The sequence below is a fragment of the Carettochelys insculpta genome, chromosome 5 (assembly GCF_033958435.1).
Source record: "Carettochelys insculpta isolate YL-2023 chromosome 5, ASM3395843v1, whole genome shotgun sequence".
Lineage (NCBI taxonomy): Eukaryota > Metazoa > Chordata > Testudines > Carettochelyidae > Carettochelys > Carettochelys insculpta.
The window spans coordinates 105705367-105719980 of NC_134141.1; the positions used below are offsets into that span (position 1 = coordinate 105705367).

Here is a 14614-nt window from a genome sequence, read left to right on the forward strand (position 1 = left end):
AATGACTTTACCCCTCTTGGCATTATAATTACTTTGCATTTCCTATTTTATCACGACATGGGTGTCACTAAGCTTTTTTAAATACGTACAGTGAAGTATAACTCACCCTTCATGCCAGCCACACGTTCCAGCACAGTGGTATCTGAAATGTCTAATAACAGAGCAAAATCAAACGCTGGTGAGGAGAAAGATGGCCCTTTTGGGTTTGCTGGGTCAATAACCAGGGAGGACTTTTTAGACTTCTCATCCTTTGTTTCTGCTTTGTCTGGATCATTCCCTGTAAGTGTTTTTTCAAGTAGTTTTGCCTGGTTTATTGTCATTGGAAATCCATCCATGATCCATCCCTTCTCCTCTGGTATTCGTCTAAATATAAACAAGGAACTATATACATGTACAGAAACTGCTGTAACAATGTTTACATTTATAAGAGAGAGATTTCCTATAATTCTTTGATTTGAAATTAGGTATAACAAAATATAATGACATTTCTATAAAATAACAACATATATCATTACAATTAATACTACACTTTGAAAGATTTTTTCAAACAGAAAACAGAACTAACCCTCTCTGGCAAGACTGCAATTTTCTGGAACAAAACACTAAAGAACCGATCTTTATACTATGACAAAAGTTGCCAATTTTCTATTTTCTGCCAAAATCTAGAAATAGATTTTCTGTATCCAGACCTTGATGAGCTAGAGGGAAGCACATATCTTGACTGACAATCCTATTAATTCAACAGAAGTGAAAACTATCCCGTGAACAATGGACCTACTTGCAGAGTTAGGTATTATTCACCATTTTTATGAATTTGTCCATAAACAATGTAATTATTTAGCATGAAATTATATTTGAAAGTGAACTACATTAGTTCATACCTAATAGCCTCCACCATGATGTCAACTAGCAATTCATCAGGAATATTTTTTCCTTTCTTCAACAATTGCTCTGATGCTGCACCAAGACGGGCACGAAAAGAGAGCTGTGGAAAAGAGCAGTTAAAAGGACATGTAGCACTAATATTATGTTTAGAGTACTGAAGTGTATGCATTCCACTGCACATGTAAGACAGTTATTCAGGTATTAATAATGGCAAGATCCTCCACAGCTACAAGCTGACCTAGAATCTTAGTTATTACACGCAAAAATATCTGGCCACTCACCTCATAACTGTTCTTCTTCAAGATCTGCTGTACATGTCCATGCTAATCAGGTGTGTATATACTTGTGCATGGCAGCCAGAAGATTTTCCCAGCAGCTGTCACGTCAGTCCAGGTGACTCTCCATGGCACTCAATACAGAGCTCTGCCTACCCACAACCTCCTCAATTCCATTTTGCTGGCTACTCCAAAAGAGGGGTAGGAATGTGGGTAATAGAATGGAAATGAAAGAAAGGTTACTCACCGTAGTAATGGTGGTTCTTCGAGATGTGTCCCCGTGGGTGCTCCACATTAGGTGTCGGGCTTGCCCAGCGCCGCAGATTGGATCTTCCAAGCAGTTTCTGCCGGACCGCGCATGCGCCGGTGTGCGCCACTCCCCCGCGCGCTCCCGGCCACGTGTGCGATCCGGTCCCCGCCAGTTCCTTGACCAACCGCCTCGGATGCTCCTGCAAAACACTAAACAGAGATCCGGAGCGGGGAGGATGGGCGGGTAGTGGAGCACCCACGGGGACACATCTCGAAGAACCACCGTTACTACGGTGAGTAACCTTTCTTTCTTCTTCGAGTGTCCCCGTGGGTGCTCCACATTAGGTGACTACCCAGCAGTAACCCAAGATAGGAGGTGGGTAATCGGATCATGTGCAGCTTGTCCCCGAGAGGACCGCTGTCGAGAGACGGGTATCCTCTTGGAATACCCTGTGAAGGGCGTAATGTTTGGCGAAGGTGTCACAGGATGACCAGGTCGCCACTCTGCAAATGTCTTTTAGAGCAACGCCCTTGAAAAAGGGCTGTTGATGCTGCCACCGCCCTAGTGGAATGAGCCCTGGGCATGGCCAGGAAAGGAGTCTTTTTGAGTTTGTAGCACATTTTTATGCAAGATACGATGTGCTTCAAGATTCTCTGCGAAGAGAGACATTGTCCTTTTGATTTGGGAGCGATAGACACTAGGAGTCTATCCGTTCTCTGGAAGGACTTGGTCCTGTCTATATAGAAAGCTAGCGCCTCCTCACGTCCAGGAGGTGCAGGCGCGCCTCTTTGTTAGAGTTATGAGGCTTTGGATAAAACGAGGGTAAACAATAGGTTCGTTAGTATGAAACTCAGAAAGAAACTTTAGGAACAAAGGCTGGATGCAGCCGTATGGTTACCGCCTCCTTGGAAAAAACAGCGCAGGGTGGCGTTGCCATAACTGCCGCAAGCTCGCTCACCCTGCGAGCTGACGTGATTGCGAGAAGAAAGGTCGTCTTTATCATAAGGAGGCAGAGGGAAACCGTGGCCAAAGGCTCGAACGGTGGTCCCCTTTTCGCATTAAGCACCAGGTCCAAGTTCCACGAAGGTGGAAGCGGTTTCCGAGGGGGGTATAGGTTTACCAGCCCTTTAAGGAACCTGGTAACCATGGGATGGGCGAACACCGTGTGCCCTGTCTCTCCGTGTCTGAATGCCAAAAAGGCGGCAAGGTGGACCTTAAACGAGGATAGCGAGAGTCCTCCTCTCTTGAGGTCCAGTAAATACTCTAATATCACAGCCATAGGCACCGAAAGGGGGGCTAGCTGTTTGGTAGAACACCATGCCATAAAGCGAGTCCATTTCTGCTTGTAGGTCTTCCTGGTGGAAGTCCTCCTGCTACTTTCTAGGACTTGCTGCACTTCCTCCGTACATGTGCTCTCTAGGGAGCTGAGCCATGGATTAACCACGTTTGTAGTCGCAGGCCTTGGGGGTGCGGATGCACTATGGACCCCTGGGCTTGTGTGAGCAGATCCGGCGCCACCGGAAGGGGCATCGGTGGCCGGTCCGACATGCGCAGGAGTAGGGGGAACCATTGCTGTCGATCCCACGTTGGGACTATCGGGATCATTCAGGCTCCTTCCCTCCTGGCTTTCTGCAACACTTTGTGGATGAGCACTGTGGGAGGGAAAGCGTAAAGCAGGGGGCCCCTCCATGAGATCGTGAAGGCGTCCCTCAGGGACCCCCGTCCCAGTCCTGCCCTGGAGCAGAATCGTGGGCACCTCTTGTTGTGCTGAGTAGCAAACAGGTCTATCTGGGGAAAAACCCCATGCATGAAAAATCGGTTGCAGCAGATCGGGACGGATCTGCCACTCGTGCGTGAGTGCGAAACGCCTGCTCAGCTGGTCTGCCTTCACATTGTGAGCGCCTGGGAAGTACGAGGCTTTCAAGGTTATATTGTTGGCGATGCAGCAGTTTCACGACCGGACTGCTTCTGCACATAAGGCACGGGACCGAGCTCCTCCTTGCCGATTTATATAAAACATGGTGGAGGTATTGTCTATACTGATCCCGGCTACTTTGCCTTTTATATGGTCTCGAAAGTGTCTGCAGGCGTTGAACACTGCTCTGAGCTCCAGTATATTTGTGTGCAGTGACTGCTCCGTGGAGGACCACAGCCCTTGCGTCACCTCTTCGCCCATGTGTGCTCCCCACCCTACGAGGGGGGCATCTGTAGTAAGAAAAACCAATATGTGTGGTTGGTGGAAGGGTACCCCCTGTTAGCAGGTTCTCGGGGTTTACCCACCATTGCAGGGATTTGCGCACCTCTGTTGTGGGCGACGCCACCCTGTGAACAGTGTGTGCTGCCGAGTTGTATACGCTCGCCAGCCAGTGCTGCATGCTGCGCATGTGTAACCTGGCATTCTGTTCTACGAATGTCGCTGCTGCCATGTGGCCCAGCAGCTGTAAGCACGCCAGAACCAGCACCGTAGGGCTGAAGGTGAAGACTTGCACGAGGGAGCCGACGGCCCGAAAGCGAGTCTCTGGTAGATACGCCCTCGCTGTAATAGAATTTATGCGTGCCCCTACGAACTCTATGTCCTGTGTGGGGTCTATCTTTGATTTTGTCAGATTGATAACCAGGCCGAGCGAAGAGAACGTGCCTGCTGTGACGCATATCATGCGTAGTACCTCCTCCTTCGAGGCCCCTTTGAGTAGGCAGTCATCCGGATACTGGAATATAAATACCCCCTGTCTGTGCAGGTAGGCTGACACCACTGCCAAGGGCTTGGTGAAGACTCTGGGGGCCGAGGAGAGGCCAAACGGTAGGACCTCGTATTGAAAATGTTCTTTGCCTACCATGAAAAACCAGAGGAATCGTAGGTGAGCCGGATGAATAGTTATGTGAAAATACACGTCTTATAAGTCGAGGGCTGCGAACCAATCTCCATCGTCTAGTGCCGTAAGGATGGAGGCGATTGTGATCATCCGAAAGCGTTGCTTGCGCAGGTACCGGTTGAGGCCTCGAAAATCTAAGATGGACCTCCCGCCTCCTGTCTTTTTCCCCGTGAGCAAGTACCTCGAGTAGAACCCTCTCCCTTGCAGTTGCTCCGGCACTCTTTCCACTGCCCCTATGAGCATGAGATGGTCTACCTCCTGCTTGAGCCTCGCTACGTGGGAGGCCTCCTGGAGGTGGGGCCTGGGTGGAGGTCATGGCGGTGGGAGCGACTGGAAGGGGATGGCGTACCCTGTGGCTATGATCTCCAGCACCCATTTGTCTGTGGTGATCCTTTGCCACTGGTTATAGAATGGTCGGAGGCGATGGTGGAATAACCGCTTCGGATGACCTTGCGATGGTAGTGATGGCGCAGCCCTGGATCTGTGTGTCAAACTTGTGGCCTTTGGCCCTGCCCCGAGGACGCACGGCTGTGTTGGGAACGACGCCTGGGAGTTCTGTACTGCTGGTGCTGTTGATGTCGCCCTTGCTCGTAACCCCTGTGGTACTGGGGACGCTGTTGCTGGTACTGGTACCATCTTTGTTGAGGGTAGTACTTTTTCTTTCTGTATGGAGGGGTATAAATCCCCAGGGTCCTAAGTGTGGCTCTTAAATCTTTACTGGAATGAAGGACCGAGTCAGTTAATTCAGCAAACAGCTTCTGCGAGTCGAAGGGAAGATCGACTATCTCTGTCTGCAGGCCCTCGGTATACCCGGAGTCTGGAGCCAGGACTCCCTTAGCATCACCACTGCCGTAGCTGTGGAGCGTGCTGCTGTGTCCGCAACATCCAGGGCGATCTGAACTCCCGTCCTCGAGGCCGCGTAGCCTTCTTGCATGATGGCCTTGAGCACTGGTTTCGTGCCCTCTGGAAGCGAGTCCATGAGGGAGGTTAACCTAATGTGGTTGTCGAAATTATGGTTCGCTAGATGCGCTGCGTAATTTGCCATTCGCAACAGTAGAGTGGAGGAGGAGTAGACCTTTCTGCCCAACAGCTCTAGCTTTTTGGCATGTTTGTCTGTTCCCCCACATTGCGACGACTCCACCACCAAGGAATTTGGTTGTGGGTGGCTGAACAGGAACTCCGTGCCCTTTGTCGGCACGAAGTTTTTTTTTTTTTTTTCCCCTCTCTTGTGGACAGGCGGAATAGTCGCAGGAGTCTGCCATATCATAGTGGCAGACTCCAAGATTGCGTCATCAAGCGGTATTGCTATTTTGGAGGAGGCCGGAGGTCTCAGATTTTTGAGGAGCTTATGGTGTTTCTCTTGCACCTTAGCTGTCTGGATGCCTTGCGTGAAGGCCACCCTCGTAAAACAGCTCTTGGAACTGTTTGAGATCGTCTGGAGGATGGACGTCCCCCGGGGCCGTAGCCTCATCCGGGGAGGAGAGCGAGGAACCGCTGGGGTACGTCTCTCTGGACCCTTCCGGTTCCTGCTGGTGATGGTACACCCTCTCACTAGAGGTTTGCGAGGGAAAATCTCGGGGTTCCATAACCAGTCCCCCCTGAGATGCTTGAGTCTCTGTCCCCGGTCGCAATTGCCCTCGGGGGTACGAGATCGTTTGTGGGGATCTTTCCCTAGTAGATAGCCGATGGTGTCTATGCCCCGCGTGGTAGGGGCGACCATGGCAGTATAGGCACTGTTCTTGGGAAGGTGACCTAGACCACTCCCTTGGTGCATACCCTCTGCGTCTGGGGGAGGGCTGGAGAGAGCGATTTTGCATAATAGTCCAGCGGTTCAAACCCCAGGAAGGGTGAAGGTGGTTCCAGCCAGGGTGAGGCTGGTTGCAAAAAATGGAGAAGGGGGCTCCGGGTAGGCTAGGGGGGACCCCTGCCTTCTGGTTGGAGTCTGCAACATAAGCGGAGGGCTGTGAGAAAGCAACTCCACAGCCCTGTGAGGAGAGGGGCTGCAATGCCTCCTCTTGTGTGCAGCCTTCCCCCTCCCTTGAGGAGGTAACTCCGCCCCCTGACGTACAGGGGATCCCGGCCCTGTCCGCACCGAGCTCGGCACGCTCGAGGGCGGTGCCGCACGTGCGGTGTCCTCCGGTGCCTGCAGGCTGCGTGCCTGCGCGCTCTGCACCGCCGGTTCCCCGGGGGTCGGTGCCACTGCCTGAGGTGCCGCCGGTACTGGCGCTTGTTTAGCCGCCGCCCTGCCTGCGGTGCAGGGCGGCTGGCTGATTATCGGAGGCTGAGCCGCTTCCATGTGGCTCTCCGTGCCGCCACCGATCAGCTGTTGCTGTGGCTGGGGGCTGCTCGCTCCTCCCGTCCCGCTCGCTATTGTTGCCGGCAGGGATCGGGCTGGGGAGACTTTCCTCCGTTTTTGCGCTGATGGGGTGAGGGAGGCAGCTTTCCTTTTATGGGCCCCGGAGGGTCCCTCCTGCTGCGGCCGCTCCGGCACGTCTGGCTGGAGGGCCTTGTCGAAAAGCAGCATTTCAAGCCGCATCTCCCTGTCTCTCCTTGCTCTGGCCGTTAATTTAGCACAGAAGGAGCATTTCTGTGCAACATGGGACTCCCCAAGGCACCTTATGCATAGACTGTGCCCATCAGACGTTGGCATCACCTCTCGGCAGGACTCACATTTTTTAAATCCTGAAGAGGACATTGTTGGTGAGTCTTTCAGTTGTTAAACGGGTACTTAGCACCTTCTCTGTGCTGTTTTCCCCTTCTGATGGCCTGCTGCAGCAGGAGGGCTGATGGCCCTATGCTCCTGGCCTCCGGCGCTTGTTACTGGGACTGGATTGAAGCTGTCCCGCTTGTAGTTTGTTGTTTTTTTTTTTTTTTTTTGAAAAATAACAACCGGCTAACTTGCAGTAGCCTAAGTACTTGAAAAACTTTAAAGAAAAAACAGTTAAAGCCATTGAATACGCTACTTGGCCTTAGCCTAGTTCGGATTTCGTCTGCAGCCAACGGCGGTTAAGAAGAACTGGCAGGGACCGGATCGCGCACGTGGCCGGGAGCGCGCGGGGGAGTGGTGCGCACCGGCGCATGCGCAGTCCGGCAGAAACTGCTTGGAAGATCCGATCTGCGGCGCCGGGCGAGCCCGACACCTAATGTGGAGCACCCACGGGGACACTCGAAGAAGAACAACGCATCTTGAAGAAGAGAAGGTTGTTCACTTGTAACTGACGTTCTTTGAGATGGCAGTCCCTGTGGGTGCTCCATGTCAGGTGTTTTGGCACCCTGCACTTGCATCAGAAGATTTTTAGTAGCTGTAACCCCAGTGGCAGCGGTGCATGTGTGGTATGCAGCTTGTAAATTGAGTGGCCATTAACTGTCATGCGCTGCCTACCACTCCTCAGTTCCTTCTCTATGCTGGACTGAGAGTGTGATCCAAAGTAGAGGGGAGGAGGGAAGGTTGTTGAGCACCCACAGGGACATTCATCTCAAAGACGTCAGTTAAGAAGGTGAGTAATTTTCTCTTCTTCTTCCTCAAAGAGTGTTCCTGTGGGTACTCCACATTGGCTGACTGTGGAGCAGTGTTCTATTGTGGTTGGTGGGAGACCACCAGAGAGGAAGACCTTAAGAGAATCAGCCACTCACTTGAACAAATCCTGGAAGGATTTGAAGTCATCTCACATAGTGGGTGGAGGTGGCATGACTGTGTCATCAGGAGATGATGAGGAGATGTGTGTGGGTAGCACACTCCCCTGTTCTTGTCTCCCTGATCTTCTACCTCCTCCACAGGGTCTTGTTGGGAAGAAGGCAGAAAGGATGGTTGTGTTATAACATGTTGTAGGGGATACTGGGCCTGGTGTCTGAACTGCACCCAGGGAACCCATAATGGTCAACTGGGAAGCATCGGTCCCGGAGGCATCCAGGGAAATGAAGGACACTGGTATGTGGGTACTGGTGGGGGGGGGTGGCACTGACTGTTTTGCAGATAAGAGCCTTGGCATCTATGATACCAGTTGGATATTCCTGTCCTCATCGGAGAGGTAGAACAGCACTGAGCTTGCAGGTGTGGAAACCAATGTCAGAGCGTGGCACATCAGAGTTGTGTTGGTGGCAATGAGTGGAGTATTTGGAACCAATGTAAGTGCAAGGTTGGCTTGGGTGGTAAGCCGAGGCAGTGAGGAGGCTGTCAGTGCTGATGGTTTGGCTGGTGTTGGTACCAAGACACCTAGGGTGCATGGTACAGGTGGTAGAGCTGCTGCTGGTGCTGACCTTCAGCTTGGCCTTGAAAGGTGCTGTAGCAGTACAGAGCATCTTGATGATGGTTCTGGAGTGCTCTGTGCACATGAGGAGGTGCTAGGACAGTCCAAATGGGGGTGTAGAGCTGTCTCATAAGGATAACTTCAAGCCACGGCTCCCTTTAAGAGTTTTAGGGTGGCAGATCTTATGGCAGATCTTTTGATGATTCTCCTTTAGACACCATAAACACAAGGAGTATGGATCACTCTTCAACATGCACCTTACACGGACCACACACTTTAAAAACCCTCGGGACTGCAGCATGCCAGGGCTCTAGGAAATCGGAAGGGGAGGTGCAGAAACCCACAACAACTCTAACTAATAACTGCTAACTACTAAGATAACCAACTATATACAAGAACATTGGAGTTGAACTTGCTTGCTAAAGCAAGGGCTATGGAAAATCCCAGCCTCCCATCACTGACAGTGAAAACACAAGTGAGAGGTGTGGAGGGACAGGGCTCTTCTTGAGTGCCATGGAACCATGACTCCATAGGGCACCTAGATTGACCTGAAAAATGCTTCTATGGAAAAGAAAAAACCTTCCAACTACTGTGCATAAGTGTGCACGCATACCTCTTTGGAATCAGTATGAACAAGCATTCAAAGAAGAATGAATGTTAGGCAATGTTAAGGTTGAAAAATTCAGCATTTAAAAATCAGGATATCCAAAGTTAAGAGGTGTGATTTGGCTCTCACTCTGGTTTGACACTGATGTAACTCTACTGGCTTCAATGGAGTCCAGTCCAAATTTACACTAGTTAAGAATGATAATGAAGACTGAGGATTTTACAGCAACATTTAGTCTGGTTGGTGTCACCAGAATCATGTTTTCTATAGGTCTTCAGGATATTCCCACGTCCTTAGGCCCAGATTGGATTCATAATGTTTATTGTTTATTGATTAAATACTACTTCATAGAATCATAGAAGAGTAGGACTGGAAGGGACCTTGAGAGGCCATCAAGTCCAGCCCCCTGCCCTCATGGCAGGACCAAGCACTTTCTAGCCAAGCACTGAAAGCCATCTATCTAACCTCTTCTTAAATATCTCCAGTGATGGAGATTCTACCACCTCCCTTGGCAATTCATTCCAGTGTTTGATCACCCTGGCTACGTCTACACGTGCAGCCAATAACGTCTACACGTCCTCCAGGGCCAGCAACGTCGATGTTCAACTTCGACGTTGCTCAGCCCAACATCGAAATAGGCGCAGCGAGGGAACTTCTACACGTCAAAGCAGCACACATCGAAATAGGGATGCCAGGCACAGCTGCAGACAGGGTCACAGGGTGGACTCAACAGCAAGCCGCTCCCTTAAAGGGCCCCTCCCAGACACAGTTGCACTAAACAACACAAGATACACAGAGCTGAGAACTGGTTGCAGACCCTGTGCCTGCAGCATAGATCCCCAGCTGCCGCAGAAGCAGCCAGAAGCCCTGGGCTAAGGGCTGCTGTCCACGGTGACCATAGAGCCCCGCAGGGGCTGGAGAGAGAGCATCTCTCAACCCCCCAGCTGATGGCCGCCATGGAGGACCCAGCAATTTCGACGTTGCGGGACGCGGATCGTCTACACGGTCCCTACTTCGATGTTGAACGTCGAAGTAGGGCGCTATTCCTATCTCCTCATGAGGTTAGTGACTTTGACGTCTCGCCGCCTAACGTCGAAGTTAACTTCGAAATAGCACCCGACGCGTGTAGACGCGACGGGCGCTATTTCGAAGTTGGTGCCGCTACTTCGAAGTAGCGTGCACGTGTAGACGCAGCTCCTGACAGTTAGGAACTTTTTCCTAATGTCCAACCTGAACCTCCCCTGCTGCAATTTAAGTCCATTGCCTCTTGTTCTATCCTCAGAGGCAAAGAAGAACAAGTTCCCTCCCTCTGCCTTATGACACCCTTTCAGATACCTGAAAACTGCTATCATGTCCCCCCTCAATCTTCTCTTTTCCAAACTAAACAAGCCCAATTCTTTCAGCCTTTCTTCATAGGTCATGTTCTCTAGACCTTTGATCATTCTCGTTGCTCTCCTCTGGACCCTCTCCAATTTCTCCACATCCTTCCTGAACTGCGGTGCCCAGAACTGGACACAATACTCCAGCTGAGGCCTAACCAGCGCAGAGTAGAGCGGGAGAATGACTTCTCGTGTCTTGTTCACAACACACCTGTTAATGCATCCTAGAATCATGTTTGCTTTTTTTGCAACAGCATCACACTGTTGACTCATATTTAGCTTGTGGTCCACTATAACCCCTAGATCCCTTTCTGCTGTACTCATTCCTAGGCAGTCCTTTCCCATTCTGTATGTGTGACACTGATTGTTCCTTCCTAAGTGGAGCACTTTGCATTTGTCCTTATTAAACTTCATCCTGTTTACCTCAGCCCATTTCTCCAGTTTATCCAGATCCTTTTGAATTATGACCCTATCCTCCAAAGAAGTTGCAACCCCTCCCAGCTTGGTATCATCTGCAAACTTAATAAGTGTACCTTCTATGTCAATATCTAAATCGTTAATGAAGATATTGAACAGAACCGGTCCTAAAACAGACCCCTGCGGAACTCCACTAGTTATACTTTTCCAGCAGGATTGAAAACCATTAATAACTACTCTCTGGGTACATCTGAAGAAGTGAGTTAACTCACGAAAGCTCATGCTCTAAACTTTTCTGTTAGTCTATAAGGTGCCACAGGACCCTTCGTTGCTCTCTGGGTACAGTTATCTAGCCAGTTGTTCACCCACCTTATAGTAGCCCCATCTAAGTTGTATTTGCGTAGTTTATTGATAAGTATATTATGTGAGACCGTGTCAAATGCTTTACTGAAGTGTAGGTATACCACATCCACCGCTTCTCCCTTATCCACAAGGCTCGTTATTCTATCAAAGAAAGCTATTAGATTGGTTTGACATGATCTGTTTTTAACAAAACCATGCTGGCTGTTCCCTATTTAGTTTGTACTGCATAAGGCTAACGCAATCTCGCCCTAAGGAATAAACATGTTAATACTGGTAGGACCAACATATTTACAAATTCTGGGAATGTTCTGCATGTAGTAATAAGCAGATTTAAAAGCATGGGAAATATGTGATAAAGACATATTTGTGAGTGATCCTGGTAACATAGATGATAACAAAAAACAACACAGAAAAGAAATCAAAATTTATATAGTAACTTTAAGTAAAGTTATCATTTTTCATGTTTTATATAGAAATCAGAGCCTATGTCATGGTCTATAATTTAAAAATAGCAAGAGAAACATGCACTGTTAACTGCTTTGGTTTTATATAAAGACACTTTATAGATCTGTACACAGTGGAAGTCAAAATCAGTTTACCTACTTTGGATACTTCATCCTCACTTGACTTTACTTCTTGATAAGAATATTCTTTTCTGTCAAGACCAACACCTAGCAATAGCAAAACATTAGCAAACATTACTTTCATTGCATTAACATTTATAATTTATTATTATTATTATTATTATTTACACAATTTCATCATAATTTTATGTGGTGTGTGTTGTCAGCATTCTCTGCACTTGTCAGAACAAGCAGGGGCACTAGTCACAGGCGCTTGTTATTATTATTTATTTTACTATGGCCGTGTCTACACTAGCCCCAAACTTCAAAATGGCAACGCAAATGGCCATTTCAAAGTTTACTAATGAAGTGCTGAAATGCATATTCAGCGCTTCATTAGCATGCGGGCGGCCGCGGCACTTCAAAATTGACGCGCCTCGCCGCCACGCATCTCGTCCCGACGGGGCTCCTTTTCAAAAGGACCCCGCCTACTTCGAAGTCCCCTTATCCTCATGGGGGTAGCCTAGTGTAGACGTAGCCTATAATTTCTCATTGTCAGTCTATGTATCAGTTTATTTTTAAAGGACAAACCATCAAACTCTTACTCATTTGAATAGACTTTACTATTGAGAACAGACTTCAAAAAGGCAACTTGCATTAGTAAGGACTACCCCTGTAAGAAAGGCTTTTCGGACTGGTAAGCTTCTCAGGATAAGATTCTTGCCTTCATACCTCTCTGTGAATATCCATATATAAAATAATGATAATTATTTTCTTCTTACACTATGTGATGCTGCATATAATCAGTGAAGAATATGACTTAGTCTTGAACGCATTTAAGCTTGTTTTTGGATTTATGCCCACAAATAGTCTTATTGACTTTCATAATACTACACGTCTAAAGTTTGTTATGTGTGTGTGTATTCACAGATCTGGGGGCTATGTCCATTAGAAATTTATGGTTTCAAAATTCAAACAATTTTTGCTGGAGTCAAAGTCAGAAAAGGAAAGTTAAAATTTTCTGACCAAGCAATAAGAATGTTTTCAACCACAATGTCATAATACATGGAGTCTGAAAATGTTTTCCCCAAACTTAAACAAACAAACAAGCAAACAAAACCTTCAGACTGGAGACCAGGAAAAGAAAGTTTCAACCTCATGGATAACATTTTAGAAAAGTATGAGTATCTGAAACAAGGGCCATAATGTGAATTTTTGCAAAGCATGAGATACAGAGGGCAACAATCACCTGCTTAAAATATAAGCAGAAAACCAGAAGAGGATGGGTTACTCTTTTTGCTGCTCAAATCCAGTCATCAAAATTACCTTACAAATCTAATTAACTCTATGCATTTTTTACCTTTAGTTTCATCAAGTGGTATGCTCTTTGGCATTGTCTCAGAAACCACAGATGCTGAAGTTGAAGAGAGCCTCATCAAGACCTTATATAAATTAAACAATCACAAACCACTTAGCTTTTGTAACATTAAGCAAGGATTTTTTTTTATTTTCAGAAGTATTTTGTTGAATGATCACAGTTATTAAAACACATGTAAACTGATTACAGGTGCAAAACACTAGAATAATCTATAGTAAAATACTATGAAAGAGTTATTAATGTCAGCCTGGAATAAGGAGTGTTGATGGAAACTTAAAAGCAAATGAAAAGTTAGGGATGTAGTCACAAGATAGAGAGGCTTGTTATTTACTTATCACAATGCTCAAATGAACTTTACATAGGTTAGAAGGCAATGATCACTTTCGACATCTTCTAAGCACTATATTCCTGATCCTGCATTATGCCACTAATTGTAATGGAAGCAGGATCAGGTCTTATACACATCTAAGAATGGTCTAAAACTGAGCTTAAAATTATTCTTTCACACTGCACAACAGACGTGTTTTGCCATTTTCTCACATCCAAAGGGTGCATTCTTGAATGTCAACAGCTCATTGATCTACAGATCTATAGATGTGGTTGATTTACTCTTCCAGTATGAGGCTAAATTATTTTTCTGTAACTGCAGTTCTTAAAAAAAATAATCTCTCTCTCTTTCTCTCCAGTGATTCAAGACTTTTAGTTCATTAATATAAAAAATAAATTGGATCTGTATTCCTTTCCATGCCTATATTCAGTGTAAAGTTCCTCCTACTTAACAGAGCATTTTAATGATGGATTATTACTAGGTAGTTCCACACCATGGCTATGTCTACATGAGCCTCCCCATTTTGAAAGGGGGATGCTAATGAGACACTTTGGGATATGCTAATGAGGTGCTGCAATGAATATGCAGCATCTCATTAGCACAATGGTGGCCACAGCACTTCAAAAGTGCCACTTTCGATCGTGCATGGCTTGTCTACACGGTGTCCTTTTCAAAAAGACCCCACACACTTCAAAATCCCCTTATTCCTATTGGGGAATAAAGGGATTTCGAAGTGTGCAGGATCCTTTCTATGAGGGCTGTGCTGGGGGAGGTGACTGAAGGGCAGTTGAGAGGATCCCTTCAGGGCTTTCTCCAGTGGGGGGACCAGCCCTGATTGACACTGACTGTGGGGGCTCGTCCCCCTGGTGTCGGATATCACAAACTGTAATCTGTTCCTGTTAGCAAGACTTCCCCACATCAACAGCAAGCCACTCCCCAAAATCTTTGCCACAGGGGGCAGACTTTTCCCGGCGGACAGATAGCCCTGAAATCTTTGCTGCTGGGGGTGAGTAGACTTTTCCTAGGTGACAGGCAGGCCCCGAAATCTA

General features: G+C 47.7%; 1 protein-coding gene across 1 annotated transcript in view; it reads right to left on the reverse strand.

The window, feature by feature from the left end:
• Positions 1–14614, reverse strand: part of LOC142013943 (sperm flagellar protein 2-like) — a 39215-nt gene that overhangs the window by 20921 nt on the left and 3680 nt on the right. Inside the window, exons 3-6 of the mRNA XM_074995964.1 lie at positions 13220–13301; positions 11900–11967; positions 882–985; positions 107–363 (exon numbers count right to left, since the gene is read on the reverse strand). Of these exons, the coding sequence (XP_074852065.1) occupies positions 107–363; positions 882–985; positions 11900–11967; positions 13220–13301 (511 nt within the window). The remainder of the gene's footprint in view (positions 1–106; positions 364–881; positions 986–11899; positions 11968–13219; positions 13302–14614) is intronic.